The 23548-nt window shown below is 37.1% G+C and overlaps 1 protein-coding gene across 12 annotated transcripts in view; it reads right to left on the bottom strand.

Moving 5' to 3' along the window:
• Positions 1–1085: 1085 nt before the first annotated feature.
• Positions 1086–23548, bottom strand: part of ENAH (ENAH actin regulator) — a 109992-nt gene continuing 87529 nt past the window's right edge. For 4 of the 12 annotated variants that reach the window (XM_074316929.1, XM_074316927.1, XM_074316931.1 and 1 more), the window contains 11 exons: positions 22638–22927; positions 20644–21432; positions 18388–18692; positions 17293–17423; positions 17074–17131; positions 16235–16283; positions 12547–12613; positions 10385–10447; positions 7202–7280; positions 4643–4700; positions 1086–4090 (listed from right to left, as the gene is read on the bottom strand). In XM_074316929.1, the coding sequence (XP_074173030.1) occupies positions 4053–4090; positions 4643–4700; positions 7202–7280; positions 10385–10447; positions 12547–12613; positions 16235–16283; positions 17074–17131; positions 17293–17423; positions 18388–18692; positions 20644–21432; positions 22638–22927 (1927 nt within the window). In that variant the 3' untranslated portion in view covers positions 1086–4052. The remainder of the gene's footprint in view (positions 4091–4642; positions 4701–7201; positions 7281–10384; positions 10448–12546; positions 12614–16234; positions 16284–17073; positions 17132–17292; positions 17424–18387; positions 18693–20643; positions 21433–22637; positions 22928–23548) is intronic. The other 8 variants (XM_074316930.1, XM_019730923.2, XM_074316928.1 and 5 more) reach the window with 5 other exon arrangements.

Here is a 23548-nt window from a genome sequence, read left to right as displayed (position 1 = left end):
AGTATGCTTTATAGAATGTCATTTTTATGCTTTTAACTGATGGAGTTTAAAGGGTAACTGGGTTGTAAAGTTGTGATGGCTGCAAAAAGGCATTACACAGATCCTGTAGCCTATCTTTGTAAACCGTACTTCATAGGATAACACTAGTCAGAATTTTAAAGGCCAATTCTCCCCCATGGCACTGAAACTATATACAAGTTTAAGAGACATAAAGTTATAGCTAGGCAAATTTAAAAGGCTGCCATCTGCTACTTAATTCATTCTTGAATGGGAAGTGACTTTTAGTTTGTAGACAAACATTCTGACTTACGTATGAAAGGAAGCAAGAACCTGAGACAGGATAGAGAGAAAAACCACTTGATATTTTTAGAACTGTGGACTGTGTAATGGCTACAAATATCAACAAATGATAGGAACACACAGTCCATGAGAAGGGGAAAGGATGACAGAGGCGGAAACTGGAGTCTGGTAAAAGTAAAAAAAAGACAAGGATTGCTGTATTTCCAATGAAGACATTAGAATTTTAAAATGGAACTCAAAATTAACCCTTTGTAAGTGTCAGATAAAAAGTACTGCTGCTTACATGTAGGTTTTAAGAAATTGGCATGATGTGTAAATAAACACTACAGCTATAGATTTTACTATGTTTAAAATTCAGTACTTGATAAGGCCCTTTATCACACAAGGTCCTTTCCCCTGAAAACAATATAAAGGAAAATTTTAACTGTATGAATGAGTTTAAGTATCTGACTATGTTGTAGAACGAAAGGGAGCAAAATTAAACATTTATCAACCTCTTCACCATAAGAGCAAGAATAGTGTGTCAAACGGGGCCGGGAGAAAATAATGGGGAACAGCCAACAGTTATTTCAAACAAAAAGTAGATACATTACACATATTGTCTTTGTATACATTACTTAGTATTGACGACTTTTATGAAATCGTTAAAGAATAGTGACGTGATATGTAAACTTTAAGTAGTGAAGTCATGGACTTTAGAAAGTGTTTTTTCACATTCAATACAACTTATTTTAGAACCAACAGATTATTTTAGAAGATTATCTAAGTGTCACAAACAAGCAACATGTATGTACTGCAATTTTATTTCAATCGCACAAGCGAAGTTAGCGTGTAGGAAATTTAAATGAAACAGTACGGTAAAAATAGCATAAAACGGAAAACTCTAAAAAGGAAGTACACCTAAAGCATGAGAATTCGACATTCATTAGTTTCATCTTCAGTTTTGATTGACACTTGATGCTTGCAAATTTTGAGACAAACTTTAAATCAGGATGACTCTTCTGAAGAGATTTCAGCACCAGCACTAGAATTTGTACATTCAGTTGGTTTGCAATTGACTTGTTAACCATTTACATAGTGTATAGTACAGATTTGTCACAGGTCATATCACAGTGTTGAGGAAAGAAGTACCTTCCTGTAATTAGAAAGGGTCCCCTAAACTGCTTAAGACATCCAATGTTACATGAGCACGAAAACCATCAGAATAACGTGGTTCCAACATAGTTTTGATAAGGAAAATAACTTAAGCTTCTGTTTCCCATTTTAATTACTGAAATCTCTAACAATGACAAAACTGTCACGTATGATAGTAAATGTATACAGTAATTCAATCAAACTTCTTGGAAAGAACACATTTAGCAATCTGGGATAATAATGCAAAATGATGGAAAATACAACATGATTCAACACTGGTTCTTTTTGTCATCTTACACAGACATTATGTTAATATTAGACCAAGGCACAAAACGTTTAGTGCATAAACCAGTTTCTTTTTAAGATCTAGCATTTTATTGTAGTCTTTTGTCTTACTTTGGACCACTTGTACCCAGAGTACTCTATCCTACTATAGACTATTTAACTTAACCAACAAAATCAAAAGGTTATTTCTGACCAGATTTATAGGGGACATAAACATTTATATCATCAGAGTGTTTACATAACCAAAAGTACAATAAGATGAAAATGCCTCCTATTTTTTTTTTTCAGAAAACAGTACTTTATAAGCTTGTTCCAGCTTTAATGCCTTTACTACTTCGCATGACAATGAATAGTTGATAGAAAAAAGAACCATATACTTGAATTATGAGAGCTCATCCATCACAGATTAATCTAAAAATGAAGTTTCTACAGAAACAGGAACTATTTTAACAAGGAAAAAAAATTCCCTCATTCAAACCTCTTTGAAGTGATAATGGCTGCAAATGTGCAGCGTTTAGAAAACTATGCTATCAACAAGCTTTTTCTTTTATGAACCGAGATGTAAGAAATCTAGAAAGCAGATGAAAATGGATTATTTCTTCAAAATTTTTAGTAAAACTTCTCAAAAATTAAAGGTTTCAAAGCAAATATGGCACGTAACAACTCAAGCATAAATCAAGAGGGAGAGCCTGGAGAATTTCTGATTTCCTAAATTTAAAAAAAAAAAAAAAAAAAAAAAGTCTATCATTGCAACATATAGGATTTCTCCCCTATTTTAATCTTATAAATGTCAAAGGGAGTGGATTACATACACACGTGTGCGTGTGCACAAACACACATGCCCACACACAGTGGTAAGTAGGGTATCTAATTCCTTGTTCCCACCACCTACGTCTCTCTTTATTAAAAGAAAACTTGCAGAACTCCTCACTGGTGGCCCCTTACCTAATGATTTCTGTGACCATAACTGCGGCCATCATTGTTACTTCTTGTAGTTCAACAAAACAACATTCAAATGCAGCTTCGTCGCCAGGAGCATGTTACCTGGACCCCGCGGAACTGCAGGGCACCTAGGTAATCCTACCTGCTAAATTGAGGGAGCAAACTTTTGAGTTCCACAGGAAGATACAATTCATGGGAAGCTCAGAATCATGTTTCAGGCCATTGAAACTACTGAAGTTCAAATACAAATAGCTGAAGACATGATGTAAAAGATTAAGTATGTGGTTCTGTTAACATATTTATCAATTAAAGTCACAAAATAGTCCTCATTATTTTTTCATGCAGGTAATTGAGAAAAACGATAGTGCAGAAATTAACTTTAAATAAAAAATTATTCCTTCCCTTCCCCCCGCGCCCCTATACGTTACAAAATGTTTTCCCTGGGACGAGGCCTTGAAAAGGCCACTACGTATTATTGTGACATGCATTAATATCTGCAATTAAAAAAGCTAATCTTGTGGTGGTTGTAATTACATTATAAAAATGTCCACATGCATAAATCTAAAAAAGGTTGAAAACCTACAGTAAATCTACAATATATTGTTTTACATTTGACCACTGGTTTGTATTATGTAGGAGTCATAGATTTGGTAAAGCATTGTAACAATTTAGGAAGGCATCTAAATCTTTAAATTCTGGACGAATTGTATGTTTTAATCTACAAAATTGCATGAAGGCTAACTCGAAAGACTTCCTATCATTCTAACATTCCTCAAGCTGGACAAATCATCTTTAGGACACTTTCTCATAAATATCACCCTTTGAAAGCACATACAATTTCCATTTGTTCCACATTTGATGATCTTAACCTACATAGGGCTGATCTCAATATTCATGGAATAATATGATAGGAAGACAAACCTGAGAGAAACGTTTACAATACAATAGCATAACCTGCTGAAGTCTTCATCAGCACTCTCTGAAAAAAACTTTTTAAGCCTTTCTCCTCTTTATTTTAGCAATGGGTTGTGGGAAATATGCGATTTTATCTTGACATGAAAATATTTCAATGCTCGGTGATCCTGCCTGATGGGTTTAAGTATTTTCTGCATCACTGTTACAGGAACTCTTCTAGAACTCTCTTCCATCCTGTTGTAAAGGTCAGAAAAAAAGCAGCAAACTGGGAGGGAAATAGCTTATCGCCAGAGTAATAATGTCTGAAGGCTTTCAAAGGATGTTGGTTTTTCCCGCCTTCCAACTGTTTGTCTCCATCTTCTTCTTCTCACAGCTCACAAAATGTAGGGGCTTGTCGTTGTTAACAGTTGTTGTTTGTAGGGTTGTTGTTTTTTCTTTCTCCAGATTAAAGTCCTATCTCTCCTTAGTTTGTTTCTCTATGCGGTATTTGACTTGCTCAGTTCCTGCCTGATTGCTGGGTAGAAAAAGGAAAAGTGTTGAAAGTAAATATAATGAGAAGATAGAATACATGAGTGACTCAATCTTAAGAACTTTTAATGACAGTATTCAAATTCACAGTAATAAAAAGATGCAGTGATCTTGCATCTTTCAGCGCCCAGATCTTTGTTTTCTTATTACAAAGATGCTACTAATTTCCGTATGTGTACATATTTATTTATTCTCTCACTTTTGTACGCGAAACGAAAACACTGATTCTGTGGGGTCAGACACAAGAGGGCAGTGGAATGGGATGGATGAGTAGAGGTACCTAGAGAAAGACTTGTTCACCAAGTTGTCCATCAATCACTCCTCAACACCTGAAACTTAGGGACCTTGTTTATTCCTATTTTTACCAATAATTTCCATTCGATGAAAGAGCAGGAGCTCCCTCTGACATCCTAAACCAAGCGAAGGCATAACTGTTTTATGCCCTCAAGTAATAAACGGGATATTTCTTTATTTGCATTTCCTTTAAAATGGCTATTCTTAAACACTATAGGGGAAGCAAATTTGTTTAGACACTCACCATCAATGAGCTCTTCTTTTAGCTTTGTTAATTCTTTTCTCATTTCATCTAAAATGTCCTAAAATATTAGAGAAAAACATCAGGAATGCAGAAAAAAAATTACTGCTAAGAAGTTTCTTGCTTATATACATTTTAAGACTACATGAAACATGATGCGTGGTTTTTGTTTCCAGAGCCACAATTTATGTCTTAGAAAATTAATCTTGGTAAATTCTGTTTTAATAATTTTCCCTTCCCAATCTTTGCTTACTCTAGCCTAGCAAGATATGGAACAGAATGCTTTCTAAAACTAAAATAATTACTCTGTCATTCGGTGAAATGTATGATTCAGATACTTCCTAGAAAAGACAATAGCTCTGCTTTTAACCTAACCTTCTGGGAGCAGTCTGAGGGGTGATGCGTACGGAAGTTTCGAGGAAGAAGATACGTAAACTGGACAGTCAGCTGTGGGCAAATCTGTCACGTGGTTTGAAATACGGGGACTCCTCAGGTATCATCATAGCTGCCAAACTACGTTTCAAGGAATCTAGGAGGCCCCTAGAGCGCCAGCCAAGGTTGCCCTAATATGGGGATGAAGGAGGATGGGACCTCCCCTGTCCAGTATAGCAGGCACCAGCCACATGTAGCTACTGGGCGCCTGAAACGTGGCCAGTCTGAAATGAGATGCGTTGTAAGCATAAGACAGGAGCCAGATTTTAAAAATTGAGTATGAAGAAACTAATGTACAGTAACTCATTAGTAGTTTTAAAATATTGATTACAATTGAAATACTATTTTGACAGCTCACCCGTTTCTTGCTCTGGACCCTCTTACCTTCATGAAAACCACATCTTTATATATTTTGCAGAATCTCTCTTTATTAAGCTCCCTTTGAAATAATGGACCCCCCCACCCCCACCCCATAAAAAAACGATCCAGAACTGAAAGGGCTATGACAAGGTGGCACACATTTAATGGGTGGAAAATAACAGCTATCCTTAGCAAGGACTAGTTTCGCATTACGTGCCTTTGATACTGCACACATCTCAGGTAAAATTAAATTGCTCTGTGTTTAAGGCTCATTTCTTTAAAAAGCTTTTCCTGTTTAAAATAAAGTTGGAAACTATCAATTAGTTGCATTCCTCTATTTTACCAATGAGGAAACAGAGGCACAGAAGTTATTATATGGACTAACAGACATCCTTATTCTCATTCATCTTAAAAGCAGTCTGAAAAGCAAATCTATCCTCCTCTGCTCGACGACTCCAGAGAGCCAAGAATTTACCGTATGGTAAAGGGTGTGTGAGTGTTCTGTTTTAAAGCGTTTTTCAAGAAAGGAAAGCTATTATTTAATACACAGGAAAACAGGGCTTGATTAGCAATGACCGCAGGCTTCCCTTTCAAATTACATAACTCAATTTAACTTTTGAAATAGCACGCAAAAAAAAAAAATAATAATACTGCAGAAGTACGAAAACTAGGTTTCTATGAAATTATTGTTACTATTTCTCTTTCATTCCTATTTAACTTTTATTTTGAACTCATATTACTGCAACACTATTGGTCTCTTTTTCAGCCCCACCCAAACCTTTGCCAACATTTTAAAAAAATGACTGATAGAATGGGGAAAATGGGCTGTGAAGAAACATTTGGGTTCTAATCCTCACTCAACTATGTCCTTAGCTATGGGATTGAGTAAATTTAACTTGTCTGAACCTCAGGTGTGCAGGATTTGAATCTAAACACTACACGATGTGACCGCTATGAGGATAAGGAAACAGTTATGCTAACACCCTGGGGAATGCCTGGCAAGGGCACCAGACAGGCAGTGAATGCTATTACAGTGATTCATGTAACCATTATTTTCAGAGGTTATCCTGCAGTGCAGGGCGAGGAGACAAACTTTAAACTTTTCATTACAGGCCCATCTGTACTCAGGTCTGCAAAACTGACAGTCGCTTTACTAAGGTGCACTGTATTCACAGTTCATTATTAAAGATTTTCAATTATGGTTCCGTAATGGTTGCAGAGCCCTTCCCCATACGATAAGTTTATATACTTCTACGATACGTTCTTAGCATAAATTCTTAGAAGTGAAATTGCTGGGTTCAAAGGGAAGACATTTAAGGCTTTCGATTTGTTTTCCCAAACTGCTTCCTAGAAAGCAGAAGTATACAAGAGTGCCTATTTTCCTCACATTCTTTCTAAAACCAGATTTGCTGGGTCCATTTTTGCCAATGTAACTGAAAAGTGGGAGCCCTCCCCACCTTTTAACAACTGCACTTCCATTTACAGTAACCATGCACTTCTAGTAACCACGCACTTCCATTTATAGTTTGTACTATACCATTAAACATTGCCCCACCCATCACCACTCCTGGAACTTGCTCGAACTCACTGAACCAAAAAATGAGGATTTGAGAAAAATAATATGGTACTAATGCCATTGCTTAATTGATAGAAAAATATCTTAACTCTAGATTGTTTTTAAGCACATTCACGATCTGTCAAACACATGCACACACGCTATTTTGTTAAAAAGGGCAGGTACAAACAAAGGACGGCTGCCGGTGCGCTTACCTGCTTCAGTCTGTCGTAGTCCATTCCCTCTGTCTGGACTCCGTTGGCACTGGGCTGGGATGAAGGTGCAGATTTTGGTCTGTACAAATGAGATTTCCCAGACAGGTAAACAACACTTAGGGCATTTGATGAGTCCATAATACTTGTACATTTACCAACCCAACACCAGATTTAAGTACATGTCTTAAAACACAGTGTGTTAAAAAGTTATTTGTCCAAGTTGGAAGACTGATTAGAACATAAAACCAAGTTATTTTTCACTTTTCTCAGGATTTTCAGTTATTTGTAAAGAAATCAGAAAAAGGTGGTAAGATGACGAGCCTTTTTTCAGTAAAGAGTAGAAGACAACGTTCTTTGGGCAGGAGGCAGATAACCAGGTGACATGTGACATGTTGATCAAGACAGAGACGAAAAGCTGGCTGTAACATCCGAGGCCCAAGTGACACAATCTTGTTTTCTCCTCCTTTTGAAATGATACATTATTTACTAAATACCTGACAAACCAGTGGAAGGGAAAATATGAAGACAAATATTTTACTCTAATATGAATCAGCTGACAAATTCTATACCTTGGTTTGCAGTGGGGGAAAAAACGTTTTAGTAAGCATGATTGTTTTGGTTTATGTTTTATTCCATTTCAGGCATCAAAATAAATAAGAATGTTGGGAAAATGATTATTAAGTTAAAAGTATATCCACGTCCAGGCTATACAGCTATTTCCTGATGAGGTATTTATGGGGCTGTCATTCAAATGCTGTCTTTCTGGCTAACTACTTCCATAAACTTATTTCGTTTTTAAAAAAGGAAATGCCACACAGAAGTTGATTGTCAATTATTATTGCATTTTCAAATATTTAGCTGCTATTAAAAATTTTACTTGAAGAAATAAGTCTTAGGGATTAGGTATATTTTAAGCATAAGTTTCAATACTGAATAAATTTTTCATGGTTCCCTTTCCAATTCTGACAATAAAAGAAAATCCTCAGTGGAAAATCTAGTTTTAACTGGGTTCTCTATTTTCTGGTTTAGTATGGTAAGTGGCCACTCTTTAAGGGCCATAAATCAACGAAAATTAAAACCATTAGTCAAGCCACATAGTTTCAATTTTGTAGAGTACCAATGTTAAGAAATCTGAACCAAGAGGTTTAATAACTCCCAAAATTACAACTGCACAATTTTTAGAAGGCATGTTATACCTCAAACCCATAGGCATTGTTTGTGAAGGTGAAATATTGAGCTAATTTGGTTTAACATCAAACATATGACTACTTAAAAGGTTGCTGTGAAGGAACTCGGCCAATTATATTTCATTAGGTATCTGCTGCTGTGCTTATATGAACAAGGAAAATAATATAGTAACTTTCAGAAAACTTCATTCAATAAGCATGAGGTAGGCACCGTCGGGGATAAGAAGATTTATGACATATTTCCTTTCCTCCTGTGATGATGCTACACCTTTTTACTTTACCGAGGAGACTACTTAATTCCACAGGATGGCATCATGCACGGTGCTCTGTCTGGTCTAGTCAAGCATTCTTACCGGTCGCCCTGCTGTGCGTTTCATTTACCCACTGCTGTCTATTCCTGCTCTCCAGAATTAAATCATTAACAATTACTCTGCTTTTCTTCTGCTTTTCACATTTCAGTGGTACACCTCGCTAATTATTTTCTTCTATGTTATAACGAGTACCCCTGAAATTCATGTGATTTAACTTTATCCTGCTACTTAACCAGGCAGTAGGTTATGACTATATCCATAGTTACTAAACAATGCAGAAAAATATTGTTGTTATAGAATAAACAATTGTGGAAACATGCAATTTTTTAAAAAATTGAATTCATGCTAACATGCAATCCATCACCACCAGCACCACCACCGCCACCACCAGCACCACCACCATGATAATTAACTAAAGGGGGGAACTTTTCATACTGAAGGAAAGAAGTAATCACCACTTTTTAAAAAAAGGTTTGTCAACAACACTGTCCCAGGAGGCTCTATGTGTGAAAGCAGCAAGACAACTGAGAAGATTTACAACAGCAAATCTCATTGTTAAATGCTATTTTTCCCTCTATGTACTAATAAGTCTAATAAGTCTTTGGGTCATAAAAATTAAATCACCTCAAAAAAGGCAGGAAAAAACTATTTCACTATTATAATATAAACATTTTATGCAGATTTAACTGGCTGACAAACTTATCAAATATTTTAATCATCAATGGCATGAAAATAATTTCAGCCAATTAACAATTTGGCCAAATAGAGTCTGATTACAGAGCTCCTTACTGCCATAAACATCTCCTCCAATATTATTTAATTCATGTTCCCAGTGGATTTGATGTGTATCTTTAAAAACAGGTGCATATAGTAACATGGGTAAATCTCACTTATTTTCAACCTATGGGTTTTCACCATAATTGGTAACAAAATATGAGGGTTTCTCAGAGGTTCTTATTACTTCATAATGAGAGTATTGCATCTAGATATCTACCTATAAAATAACTACAATACTTAAGTTCCTATTCTGCCAAATTAACTCTAAATATCGCTTGAGGATTTGAGAAGATTGTCAATTTTTTAATTAAGAAAGAAACACATGACTCACATGTTGTTTCCTTAATTGAAAAATGGTATAACAGGACTCATGCTAGAAAACAAATCATCTGCACAGGATGTTAAATGCTAGGTTGTTAAAGATACTCAATTTACTATAAAGTACCTAGGAAACAGAGATTTTCCTCAATGAATAAATTATCCACAATTATTGTCTCGTGTTCCAGTGTCAAATAAAACAGGCTCTTCTATTCCATTTTTAGAAAGCCTTATCCCATACTCACAAAAAGAACAGCCTTTACAAGAAAATGCAAATGCTACAAACAGCCTAGATAGAAAATATACGGCCTTTGATTCCCATTCTAATATTTCTGATGTTTACCATTTATATTTCTCTTAATCCGACTATACAGTGATGGCAGGAAATGAATACTATTCATTTTTCTAATTAAAATCTCTTACAATTTTTTTTTTTTTTTAAAGTGTTCTAAATAAAGCTGAACATGATAGATTCAACCTTCCTAAATATTTCCCTTGTGGTGATTACCAATCCATGTAGAAAAAGCTCAGCCCTATCCTGAACGTGTTACTTAAAAGTCTCAAATCACAAAGTCACATCAGGATGATACCTGTGTAATGAATCATAGGACCTGTTGTCAAAAACAATCTGATTTTTCCTTGGAGAATCCCGTCTATGAAGGGGAAAAACCATTTAAAGGGGTATACAATAGAACTTTAAGAAATAATTCTCATTATGTTATCATTTATAGGTTTTTAGTCACAGCAAACAAAGTAAAAACTAAAGGAGTCCATTAACCTTCAAATAATCGTTTTTGTTTTCAAATGAAAAAAAGGTATTTGGAGATGAATTCTAGTTATGTGAGGACACTGTTTACTTAATTACAAAGAATTTTTAAAAATCATTACTTTTATAGACGGCAGACACAATCAAATCTACCCACACAAAGATTCAACAAGTATTAAAACACGAAGCCATTTCTATTAGAGTGAATATAAAGCTATCGCCTCAAATAAAAAGCACAATAAAAAATCATTGTAGTTTGAAGTATACAAAATTAACACTTCTCAGGAGGCATGTAAAGCCCACTTTTTTCCATCTTGAACACACGATCTGTAAACTCTTAAAAACCATAGTAAGAATTCACAAACTTTCCAATGTTACATTCCAGGCATAGTTGAAAGCAATTTTAACCACAAATTCTTGCTTTTATTCTGTCTGACATCTTCACTTAATAAATACAGCATAATGCAATATCACATGTATATTACAAGGTATTAACCCATCTTACCACCAACATAATTTTGATGTGGATATTCAGAAAAGAAATGGGTGCTTTCCCTACTGTGCAAAGAAGAGGCACATTTAGAGGAAAACTATCTATTAGAATCAGAACAAGACTACAATGCATTACTTAATAATAAGAACCAATATTTGATTAATCTATATAAAAACACTTTTTAAAAATGGTGACTTTAGAACGCTTATTAAACTTCCTTTAAAAGTCTGAAAACCTTTCCAAGAATATTTGCTCCATCACTAAATGAACTCAAATGCATCAAGGAACATTCCATTTGGACAGCCTCTTCCATGTCCCTTCCACGAAACGGCTTTTTGCCATGAATTAAGGTTTAGCTATAGGCAAGCTCACAACTATGGAATTCCTATCAATGAAGCAGGGATGAATGGTAGTGGCAAAGGAGAAAGACTTCTCCGTCACAATTTACATCTTCAAAGAACAAATGACACATCACAATTCTGTTTTCTGATATGTACTTGATAAATCAGGCTTCACAATGACCTGCTGAAGAAAATCTGTAACAACTACTAGAGATGCATTAGAAGGCCTCATCAATTAGGTATCTGAGAAACACAAATGTTCAATTTTTCCTACCTATTGAAAAAACATGTCCACCAAAAGCAATTCCTGCATTTTCCTCTAAAATCAAATGTACCCATCTTTTAGTCACTTAGAAACTAAAAGCGTCTGTATATTCCCAAAGGCCCAGTTTTTTTGTGGAGCTTAAATAATTTTGTCCTGACCAAATCTTGCCTCCCATCAGAAAGAACCACACAAAATCCAAATTTAGATTTAGGCTAATACAGAACAGACCTGTGATAATATGGGGTCTAGCTCTGTACTTTTCTTTATTAGGTTTTTGTAAGTAGAGACAAGTTTGTTTTGTATGAGGCAAAAATAAGGCAACTACCTGAGGAAGACAAGGCAAAAAACTCTTTAGTCTCTAGGAAAAATATGTTTTGTTTCTGGGGGGAAAAAAAACGAGTCCTTTAAACTGTCTCATAAACCAAGAAAAAGTTTCACCTAACTTCAAGGCCTGAGATACAAATTTAGTTATGATAATAAAGTATGCCAACCTAAGGAATACTGAATTTTCTTAACCATGCCCACTCAGCCACTTGTAGACACATGAATTAACTAGTCTTGTTTCTGGGCACTAACTTTTCTAACTTGAATATAATTAGAAATTTCACTGAGAGAGCAATAAATCTACTTTACAAATGCAAAATTTCAGGTTTTATTTTGCTCTCTCTTAAACACTACAGTCTTTTCTCTCCAGTTGTTTTTCAGTTTAAAACAGACGCTTCTTTTGGATTCAGTGATTGCCCAACAGTAGTAGATTCCAGGTGTTCTGTTTGCTCCATAGTACAATTTCAAATCTACCCTTCCATTTTTTCTACAATAAAAATGTAGGTGTCAATTTCTCTTTGGATATAAATGTAACATAAACCTCAGAAAAAAAAATTTGATACCTGGAGATAACAGGTGACTTGCTGCCATTCATTGTATTTGTTCTTTCCCAAGGTTTTCTTGTTGGTTCTTTAAAAATAAAGAACATAAATTATTAAATATCCTATACGCTCCCAGCTATTTTTAAAACAAATAAAATACTAAACACCATTATACAGATTTACACGGTATTATAAATAAAAAATTTTTAAATTTAATTCTGAACTTTAATTAAAATCTGTCAGGATTCTAATTTGTACAATTTCAGACCTTAAAATGAGAAGTGACAAGTTTCCCTAGAATGTACTTAGATTGTTAAATCTAAAAATACTACAAGTTTAAACTCTGGATGGAAAGAAGTTGCTCTAGTAAAATAGGATAATCAGAATAAGAGTAGGATATTTTTAATTAGTTAAAATAGTATAAATTATTTCAAATTAGGAGATAGTAAAAACTTATTAGAATGGGACAGTATTAACTATACTATTTTAAACTACTCTTGGTGCCAATGGTTAAAACAAATAAAAAGTAGAATCTTTAATGTGTTCATAAATTTCAATATTTAATCTAAAATCAAATAGTCTTCTTGGAAAAAAATTCAAACAGTTCAAAACAAATTTCAGAATCATGAAATTCTACTGAACTTCCTTAATTCTCAAACAAACCAATTCTTGGGACTTAGCAGACAATTCCAGTCAAATATAAATAAGTTTACTCTAAACCCTTAATACAGAAGAAACTACGGAGTGACTCACTGGTCAGCAGTCTATTGTGCTTTGATTTGTTTTTCTAATTTGGCCTGACTCATTGCCGACTGGGTGAAGACTTATCATGGAAGCATTTAGGCCACACGAGAATCAAGTCTAACTCTGAGCTGTGATCTCACTGCACAGTTGCCACTAGGAAACTGCTCCGAGTTCCAATGCAGCTCCTCAGCTGGTTCCTGCACATTCTTAGGTAGTAGCTTGTTAGATAGTAGCTTGTCCTCTCTTGAAACTGCACGTATGCAAAACTTAACTCAAACGCTCCCTTAAACAGTACTTTTGTTCTGGATTTCTGTTGCATTCAGTCTTCTAGGTGTGAAAGCGTAAAGTCATCATTAGTCCTGCTTTACTCCTCATTAATCAATCAATCATCAATTCCTCCCTTTTTAATTAGACTTTGTGATTCCTTCTTTTGTATTCTCACAGCTAACACATTCTCTCATCGACCACCCCAAGTTGACATCAAATTATCAGATGAAGAGGTCCAGGACAGACAGAATCAGAAACACATCCAAAACACATGTGCCAGACTAGACAAAAAGAGGGAAGTCCTGAATGAAACTGAAGGAGAACTGGACAGGCAGGGGAAGGGTCATCAGGACGCTGTCACGAAAATAGAGGCAGGTGGAGAGATGAGGAAATAATTCCAAGGGAATCAGGTGCAGCGAGTGCTAAGGTGTCTAACAGCTGGCTGAGGTCCTTTCTCAATCAGCTAGGCCATCTTTTCATCTTTTAAGGGCACCTCTCTTTTTGAGGACGAGCAGTTCAGTGCAGCCCTGCAGGCAGTGACACTGTCCTATCTCTAAGGGGTGCTCAGGATGAAGCACAGAGGCTGGGTTACCTAGCTCAGGTCTTTGGAAACACACTGGATCCTTCTGGCACCAGCTGCCTTACCAAGGTTGCTTTCTACGTCACACTGCTCACAACTGCCATTGTAATGTTCCTAAAAGTTTCAGTTGATTGTGAACTCTCTACTTGCAGGATCAAGTTTAAACTCCTGATCTTTTCATAAAAAGCTTTCACATGTTGGGTCTAACTTGCTTTTCGGAACCTTTTTCCCAATACTCCTCAAAAAGTATTCTCCATCCTAGGCAGGTGAGTCACCTTACTGCTTCCTAGTCTCTTCTTGCTCATCTCCAGCTCCCCATCTGTGCTCATGCTTTATACCCACTTTCTGAAATGTCACATACTGTCAGCCAAACTAAATACTCTTCAAGGGACAGTAAAATGTCATTTTTCTCTACAGAGATGACCCAGGTCACTCCAGACTATACAATGTCCTCCTACTTTGACACATTATTTAATATTTAACATGTGGTTGTAAAAGATTAACTTTTCACTTGTGTGTGTGTCTCATCTTCTCAGCTGGATATGAGTTTCTTGTGCTCAGGACTTTATCTTTCACTTCTTTTTGGCTTGTCAAGTATCTGACACAATGATAATTAAAAAAAAAAAAAAAAACCTAAATGAAACAAGCGATGAAAAAAGCCCTCAACCCTTCTAAATCCTTGGTTTTATACATATGGCACACGCGCAAACACACACACACACACACACACACACTCCATGCTATAGTTTTCCCTATTTTAAATAAGGGGATACCTATTACATAAGGAGTTGTTAATGTGGGGGTCCATGGATGACCTTCAGGAATTCATGAAAATGCCGAAATTATGAGCAAATTTGTATAAAAAAATGATTTTTCCCTCCTTGAGGAGATGGCTCCTAGCTCTTTTCAAATTTTAAAATGTTCTGTGGCCCTAAATTATAGTTGAGTTCTAAAATATCTATGGTCTTAATAACAACATATATAATTAATTTGGGCTTACAGAAGAAAGATAAAGTTAAAATAAGTGGGTCACAAACCAGATAATTTTTAATGAAGATTATGTAAACTGATTTGAGTCCTATTCAGAGGAAAAACAAAGAGCTGAGGGAAAATAGTTCACAAAGTCACAATGTTAATTATCACAATCAGACTACTGAATAGTCATATTAATAATGTGAATGATTTTTTTTTTTTTTGGCAAATGGGTTATAACCACAAAAACAGAAGTATGTTTTCTAAAAAGTGGAGTTCCGAAGCAGCTAGTAGTCTCCAAATCGAGTAAGCATTAATATAGGCATTTCTCCATAATGGTTTCTTGTGGACCATTCTAGATATTTATTCGTCAAATTTATTTATGTCACTTCATTCCACATTAGATATGGGGGTGAATATCTAGTTGAGCCTCTAGTCTTTTAGTCAAGTATAACGAAATGACATGTGAATATGTAACAATCTCATATTCCCATCATCGATATAGTACTCATTAAGTACTTCCAGTGAAGTACTTAATTTTTGTTAATATTCTAAGTAATATAATCTATGCCCAAGAGTTCTCAATGCCAGAAATTTCACTAAATTCAAGAACATTTCCCAAAAGCCCTAAGGAGACCTTTCCCTTACAAATTAGATGCTTTATTTCTTTGATTATCACGATTACCCAAATGAATGGCAAAATGACAACTTCTCAATTGAGAATGTTTTCAAATATTTCAGATTTAACGCTAGCTAACATGCTCTCTTAATCTTTACCTTTAAGAATCAATTATCAAAAATACTTCCATTTCACTTGATAATGTATTTTTCATTGTTTTAGTGACTAACCTGAAATCATTAATACACAAGAATTTGTAACAATTATGATTTCCAAAGAATAAATCATCAGATAAAAACTCTGGGTTTTAGTGGCTCTCCCAATATCAGAGATTAACAGGTGCTTCTGGGTTAACAAAAGGCAGAGGAAAACAAAAGTCAGTGCTTTCAAGTGTGAACAAAAACTTTACCATTTTACGAACCAAGCAGTCACTTGATGCAAATATGGGAAATTGGGGGATTTTCAACTGGGTAATATTACTATTTAGAGTAAGTTTATAAAGGTTAAAATGTATCTCTTGAACTTACCAGGTGTACTTGTTGAAGAGGCCTTAGAAGGTACAGGCTCTGAATCTTCCTAAAAACACAGAAATCCGTGTTAATAATATCACATCTACCAGAAACCTGCTATATATGTGTTTAGTGTTTTATCCTCCCATTTCCAATGTTCCCTCTGCCATTTCCCACTTTTTCCTTTGTCAGTCTTCTCTCCCGTCTATGTTAGACTTTTCTTCTCTTACCTTCCTAGCATTTCCCCTCCTGTATCCCCAGAGCTCCCTTCCACATTGTTCTCACTGAGAACTGCATTAGTCAATGTTATCAGGCCAGACATGAGGGACTGGGGGAACGGCATCAAAGATGGCCAACAGGAGCAGGAAAAACAATTCTATTGTTTGTGAAACATCAATATACAGAACAGATACAGTAGAGTTCGCCCAGATGAACTGGGAAGGGAAACACAGCCAATAACCACAGGGCTCCTTGGGGAAACATTTGAAAACTGCCGACTAAGTCTTATTCCTTCAGTTTCAGTGCAAGGAAACAGACCCTCAGAAGAAAAAACAGAAACGAGTGGAAGGTCATTCATTCGTTTAATGGTTGGCTTAGGCACAGAATTAAACTACGTAGGTTTGAACTTCAGTGCTTTCTCTACAACGCCCCGTAGTCAACGCATTTTACTAAGAATGCCAGTAAAAATTCACAAATAATGCTCGAAACGAGACATTTTTTATACCTTAAGAGTAAAAAAGAAGCAATTGTAAGTTCATCTTAATTAAGTTCAAATGAATCTTTGACACGATTTCCTGAATGAGCTATCTATGCTTGAATTTCACATTTTCAGGTGTAGTAGACGATATTTAACTTACATTTTTGTCCTCTTTTTGTTCTGTTTCTATTGTTGATCCCTTTTCAGCAATTCTTCTCCTAGAAAGAAGGTAAATTGGATTTTTTTTTTAAATCATCTAATTCTTACTATAAAATCTACTTCTCCAAAAGTGAAGAACTGAATCTAGCTAAATCATATTTGGAACAAAATTAACAAAATACTCTCAGTTCTGGACAGGTCCATGTAATTGCTCACTTACCTCCTGGCCAGCAGGGCACTCATTTCTTCCATCAAACCACTGCCCCCTAAAGGAAGGGGTCCATTTCCACGACCCGTGTCTGTTTTGGATGAGGCGGAATTCCCCCCGCTTGGGAAAGAGGCATCCTCCATCTTAATGAGAACATACATACATAATAAACTCCTATGTTAGTCAAGCCCATGTTTATTACTGTATTATATTCAAAACAGAAGGATATATAAGCATTAATTTCAAAAAACATCTATTTTTTATATTAAATCTTCTTAAGAACCAATAGGGTGAATAGCATTGACTTTATATGTCAATGGAAGCATTATCAAAACTAACATCACCAATAATGGAAAAAAAACTGTATCACATGGCCCCTTGTGTGATACATTGAAAAGGACTTATTACTTACTGGTAAAAAATGCATAACCTGCCAAACAAAAATTGCGTAACTCTTGTCGGAAACATCAGATAAACCAAACTGAAGGATGAGCTACGAACTACTTGTTTTATAGTCTTCAAAAATATCAGGATCATGAAAGAATGAGGAATTGTTACAGACTAAAAGCAAATTAAAGCGCCACTACAATTAAATGTAATGGGTGGTCTTGTACTAGAAAAAAGAATTCCATAAAAGACATTATTGGAGAATAGAAGAAATTGGAACAATTTGTAGATTATAGTATTCTATCAATTAAGTTTCCTGATTTTAATAATTACATTGTGGTCATATGACTGAATGTCCTTGTTCTTACAAAATACACAATGAAGTATACAGGGAAACAGGGGTATGGGGTCTCTGACTTACTCTCAATTCAGACAAAAGAGGAATGCGCGTGTACATGTGTGTTTCTGTAGAAGGGAACACTCACACAGAAAGAACAAGGGAAATTTGTAAAATGTCAACTGGTGAGTCCAAGTGATGGGTTTACAGAAACTGTATTATTCTTGCAACTTTTCCATAAGTTTAAATTATTTCAATTTTTTAAATCAACGAAGTTAATCAAATAGCGTTCATAAAATCAGAATACGATAAATTCAGTATTTTAGATACTGCGAAAGAACAAGGCACACAGAAAAAATACAGTAATTTGGAAATGCATTTACCCGTGACACTTTCCTAAGTTTTGCGCCAGCAATCGCAGCTGCCAGTCCAGTTAACGGGCGATTGTCTTCTGACATGGATCCCGCAAAAAATCCAGATGCAGGAAGAGGAGGAGCGGGAGGCGGCGGTGGAGGAGGGGGGACTTGGTTAGGAAGAGGGGGTGGAGGAGGGGGAGGGGGCGGCCCTGAGGACGGAAGTGGTGGGGGAGGAGGGGGTCCTGGGGGAGGAGGAAGGGCCACTGAAGCCTGGGCCGGCCCTGGTGGGAGTGGGGGCGGGGGTGGAGGTGCAGGTGGTCCCAAGACAATGCCTGAGAGAAAGAAAGGTGAAATAAGACCATCAGCACAGAGCGAACCAGTATCTTATGTGGAAAGGTACTCAGAATGCCATGCCAGATTAAACTGATGGCTCAAACATTTACTACATACTATTAATGAGTTCAATTTATCAGGATATTTGAAGTCTAGGCTCGTACGAAAAAGTAACTAAAATGGAAAGCCGACGTGTATACCTGCTTACTTTAATGCTACAGCTTTATTACTAGAACTGCGCAACAGATCATCTAATCAGAATTTCTTTTTTGTTCGTGGAGATTTAGTAAATAAATGTTGATAAAATTTGGAAGAGAGGCAGCATCCCTGAAAAAACAAAATAGTGTCTATGACGGAAGTTAGTACTATTTTAAATAACAGACCCCAAATAATCTGTGTAAACCCAAGCGTGGAGACAATAAATTCTACATTAGTGCAGACCTATTTACTTGTTTATAGATAACCCAAAGGGGCTGGACTGAGAACATGAAGGAGGCATGGACCCCAGGCTTCAAAATCTTAAATTATTCCACATCTAATTTTCCAATGTGTAGCAATAGCTGAGAATCATGAAGTAAAGGAGGAATCTACTAGGACAAAGTAAAACCTGAAAATAACTATCCGAAATCATTCAATGAAATAAAATGTGAAGTAGAGCTTTTCAGCCTAGAAGACGGGGTAAGAGAGAAACGCCCAACTCTTAGAGAGTGAACAAGAACTTACTTCATATCGGAACACTGAACCAGGAGGGACTCTCTTAACCCAGGCTTAAAAGGGGTGTTTGGGGACACATTAAGTGCCTTTGCACACTGGGTGGTACAGCTTTTGAAACTGCTAACTTTGCGCAGTCACGTAAGCTGAAAACACGCTGCTTGAAGAAAAGGATAGCGGAAGGGGCTGTCAGTTTTCCGGGGTTGTCAGAGCTCTGAGGATGCGGCACGTCGGCCGTGTGACCTACACAACAATTAGTCTTATCTTATTACTTTACCCTAAGAATTACGATTTTTAAAGAGGCGTGTTTAAATCCTGACTGTTTCTTTCTAAGTATATTATTTGTTGTCATATTCCTTCCTGTCAATTCTTGCCACAAAAGGGGGGCGGGGGGCGTTGCTAAGCATCTTCTTATTTACTTACAGAGCCAGGTCCTTCTCTACTTACAAATAATCTATACTTAGAAGATTACATCCTCCCTTGCGTTACTATGACAGCAAGGTTTAGGCACGGGGGTGGGGTGGGGGGAAGGGCATACCTAGAAGATGCTATTCTCTCTCTGCTATCCCTTTAAGCCTGCTACTTATAATCTGGGACCATGGGACCCTTTGGGCAGACATCAAGCCCGCCAACCTGTCCACCCCCTCCCGCAAAGGCAGGCTGCTCCACAGAGTTTAGGGTGGCGGCCATCTCTGGAAGTCCAATATGGGAAAGGCCAACAAGGGAAGCCCAACATAGGAAAGGCCAAAATGAAACAGGGTCCCAGATCACAACGGATACACAGGAGACTCTAGGATTATACATGTAATGACTACTGTTGGGTGCTAAATATATGTCTAAGTTTTCCAGAAATTAAAGGAAGACAACTTAGATCCCGTATTTACTGTACACATCAAATGTGTGAAGAATTGCTTTCCTAGTGAAGTTTAAAAGAAATGCATGATGGAGGGGGCCTTACCTACTGGAAAACACCTCCAATTACGATACTGCCAAAGATGCCAGAGTCTAGTGCAATATGGAAATCCTTTATATCGATCCTCCAAATGCAATTAATCCAAACAGAAAAGAAAACCACATTTCTTCTCTACTTTAATTTTTTAAATTACAACTGATATGGCACGATGGCAAAGAGATGTTCAAGAAGCAACACCGTCCTCCCCACTCTTCTAGGCACGTAACGTGGTTGACATGTAATATTTCCGAGTGACTAGCTGCTGGCAGCAGTAACGGAAGCCTTACCCGGTTGGGCTGGAGTCTCGGCCGGCTGAGAGGCTGCCTGCAAGCCTGGCTCAGAAGCAGAGGAGTCCCCCAGCACAGAGTTTAGAGGAGTCTCCACAGAGGCAGGGGCAGCTGCAGAGGGAGAAGGGAGAACACTAGGCTTGGATGAGGGAGTTGAGGCAACAGGGGTGCTTGGAGGAGAAGCTTGAGATCCACAGTGTGACAGTGGTGCGAGGGAAGGCAGTGCAGGCGGAGCTGGTGCTGCGGGCCCTGAGGTAGGCGGCGGGGACACTGCATGTGGGACCGAGTCAAGCAGCCCATTGGGTGCTGTCGGGGATGGAGGCATTTGGGGCACAGGAGAAGAAACACAAACAGGGAGAACAGGCCTTGGACCAGTAGCTTTGCCTGGGGGGCTGGTAATCATGATTGGAGGAGATGGAGGGAGGGGCGAAAAATTGGAAGTAGACCAGGCACAGGGCTTCGTAGCTGGAGGCTGAGAAGAGGGTGTGTTCACAGGAGAAGAAGGCTGAGAGTTTTTGTTCAGAGGACGAGGACCCGTAGCATAATGGGGAAGAACGGGGTGGAAGGCTGACCCTAAAGAGGTTGCAAAACGTGTCGCTGAGTGTCGAAGTGGTGGTGTAGGGGGTGTGGAAGTAGGTGGCAAAGCGGTCACTACAGCATAATCAGGAGTGGCATCTGACACTGGAGCTGAGATGACTTTAGCATATGATGGAGGAGGTGCTGAAGGAGGCTGGCAACTGGCATACTCCGGAAGTGGAGCATTATACAGGGAGCTGTCGGAAGGTGGAGCTGGACAGAAGGTACAAAGCAGCAGCACAAGACGGGATAAAAAAGGAGAGAGAAAAAGGGAGCTAGTAAAGCCACAAAACCAGCATTCAGACAAAATGTATAAATGTAGACTACAGTTAGTACAGAGAATTAGGCACGCGTACAAATAACCGATTTCACCCGAGAAATGTTTTAACTTCTAAACGCACTTTGAGATCCAGAAGAGGATGAAATAAGTTTTCTTTTTATCTAATAAGTAGATTAATAAATTAAGTTGATTAGCTTATCCTTTACAAGAAACCGATAGTAGCTGTAGTCTTAATTTCAATTATTTAGCCCACTAAAAGGACATTAAGATTGCAGTCATAGGAACACCAACAGAAGAATACGTTCTAGCAAAACTGGCCAACATTTATTGTAAAGGGCTAGGAACCCCCCCCATTCAATGCTTACTTGAGGAAAACGTTTTTTTGCTGGCTATAACCCCAGAAAACAATTAGACAGTTAAAAACAAACCAATCAACCAATATTTAATCAACCCACACTGAGACTTTTCATATAGGCCATATGGAATAAAAAATAATTCTTCGATCCTACAATAATTGTTCGTTTTAATGAATATCAAAGGAGTTCAAACTTTCAGTCATATCTTAACCCTTTAGGTCTTTCAATAAATTCCATTAGATTTAGTAATTATCACTATTTTTTCCGCAATACTAAAACATATATTGAAATAACTAGTCAGTTTTAGAGAGGATATTTTTCACCTACTGTTTTTAATTCCTTAGGAATTAAATTTAATTAACTTAGGAATACAATCCAGCAAATGTCTTGTTGAATGGTACTATAATACTACAGTATTCAAGACAATTTAAGCAATAATCTCAAAAGGGAAATATAATCCAAGCTCTTCCAATATAAAAAAATTTCCCATAAAAACATACTTATATTTTATAGCCAATTTATAGGGAGTTAGAAGAATCAGAATGCCAGAATAAAAATTTCCAAGAGCTTTCTTTAAGTCTCCAAGCAATAAACGCAATACAGAGCGAAATGAAAAGAAAATGTTAAAGTAGCAATTGCTGCGTCTTTTTCATCGTTTCCAATCATAGTGCTTAATCCCAAGCATCTCAAGTGTGAAATATCTGAATACATAACTCCACCAAACATCGCCCACCATCCAAACCCAGGTATCAAGAACACGGAATAATGTGTACACTCCTTACCGGTGTTTGGTATCCTCCGCTCTCGCTCCCATTCCAACTGCTCCCTTTCTAACTGTTCCTGTCGCTCTCTCTCCTGCCTTTCTCGCTCCAGTCTTTCCAGTCTCTCCCGCTCCAGGCGGTCCTGCCGGTCCCGTTCTTGTCTGTCTCTCTCCAGCTGCTCCTGTTCTAGGCGCTCTCTCTCCAGCCTTTCCCTTTCTAACCTCTCCCTCTCCAATCTTTCCCTTTCCATCCTTTCTCTCTCCAGCCTTTCCCGCTCCAGCTCCTTCTGTCGCTGCTGTTCCTGAAGTTGCCTGAAATTTAAAAAAAAAAAAAAAGAAATTAAAACTATGCATCTATGGCTACCCATCATTGAAAACCTATTCCTTTCACAATGAACCAATGCGAACCTCATTTTGGATTCAAATACAAAGCAATGGAGAGAGCACGCAACTGACACCTCTCCCTCACATGAAGAAAAGCTACTTTAGATAGAGATGACCTAGCAGTTTCATATAAACGAAAACAATTTCTTAGTAGGATCATGGTTGGCTGACTGCTTCAGCACATCTCACTACATCTCATTTTATTCTGTGCTGTCCATGAATCAAGTGTTGCAAATAAATGGATTTTCCAAATAACCGAACATACCACATTAATGACCAAGGCATTATTTGAATCACTTCATGAAAAAATTTCTAAACTGTAATTTCCTTCCTAAAACACGACACCAAATCTTCATAGTACAAGTAATACATTATCATTCTAAAAAATACAAAGGGGGAGAGGGGAGGGAGTCACAGGAACAGCTCAATAAAAGCTTCCCGAATGAAAAAATAAATAAAACCACAGTTGAGAAGAAATCAACTTTCTATTATTTGAAGTCTCGTATCCAAAGGTAACTACAATTAACATTCTGGCATTCAAACTTCCAG

This window comes from Rhinolophus sinicus, linkage group LG12 (genome assembly GCF_036562045.2).
Source record: "Rhinolophus sinicus isolate RSC01 linkage group LG12, ASM3656204v1, whole genome shotgun sequence".
Lineage (NCBI taxonomy): Eukaryota > Metazoa > Chordata > Mammalia > Chiroptera > Rhinolophidae > Rhinolophus > Rhinolophus sinicus.
This window is presented reverse-complemented; position numbering and strand designations above follow the sequence as displayed.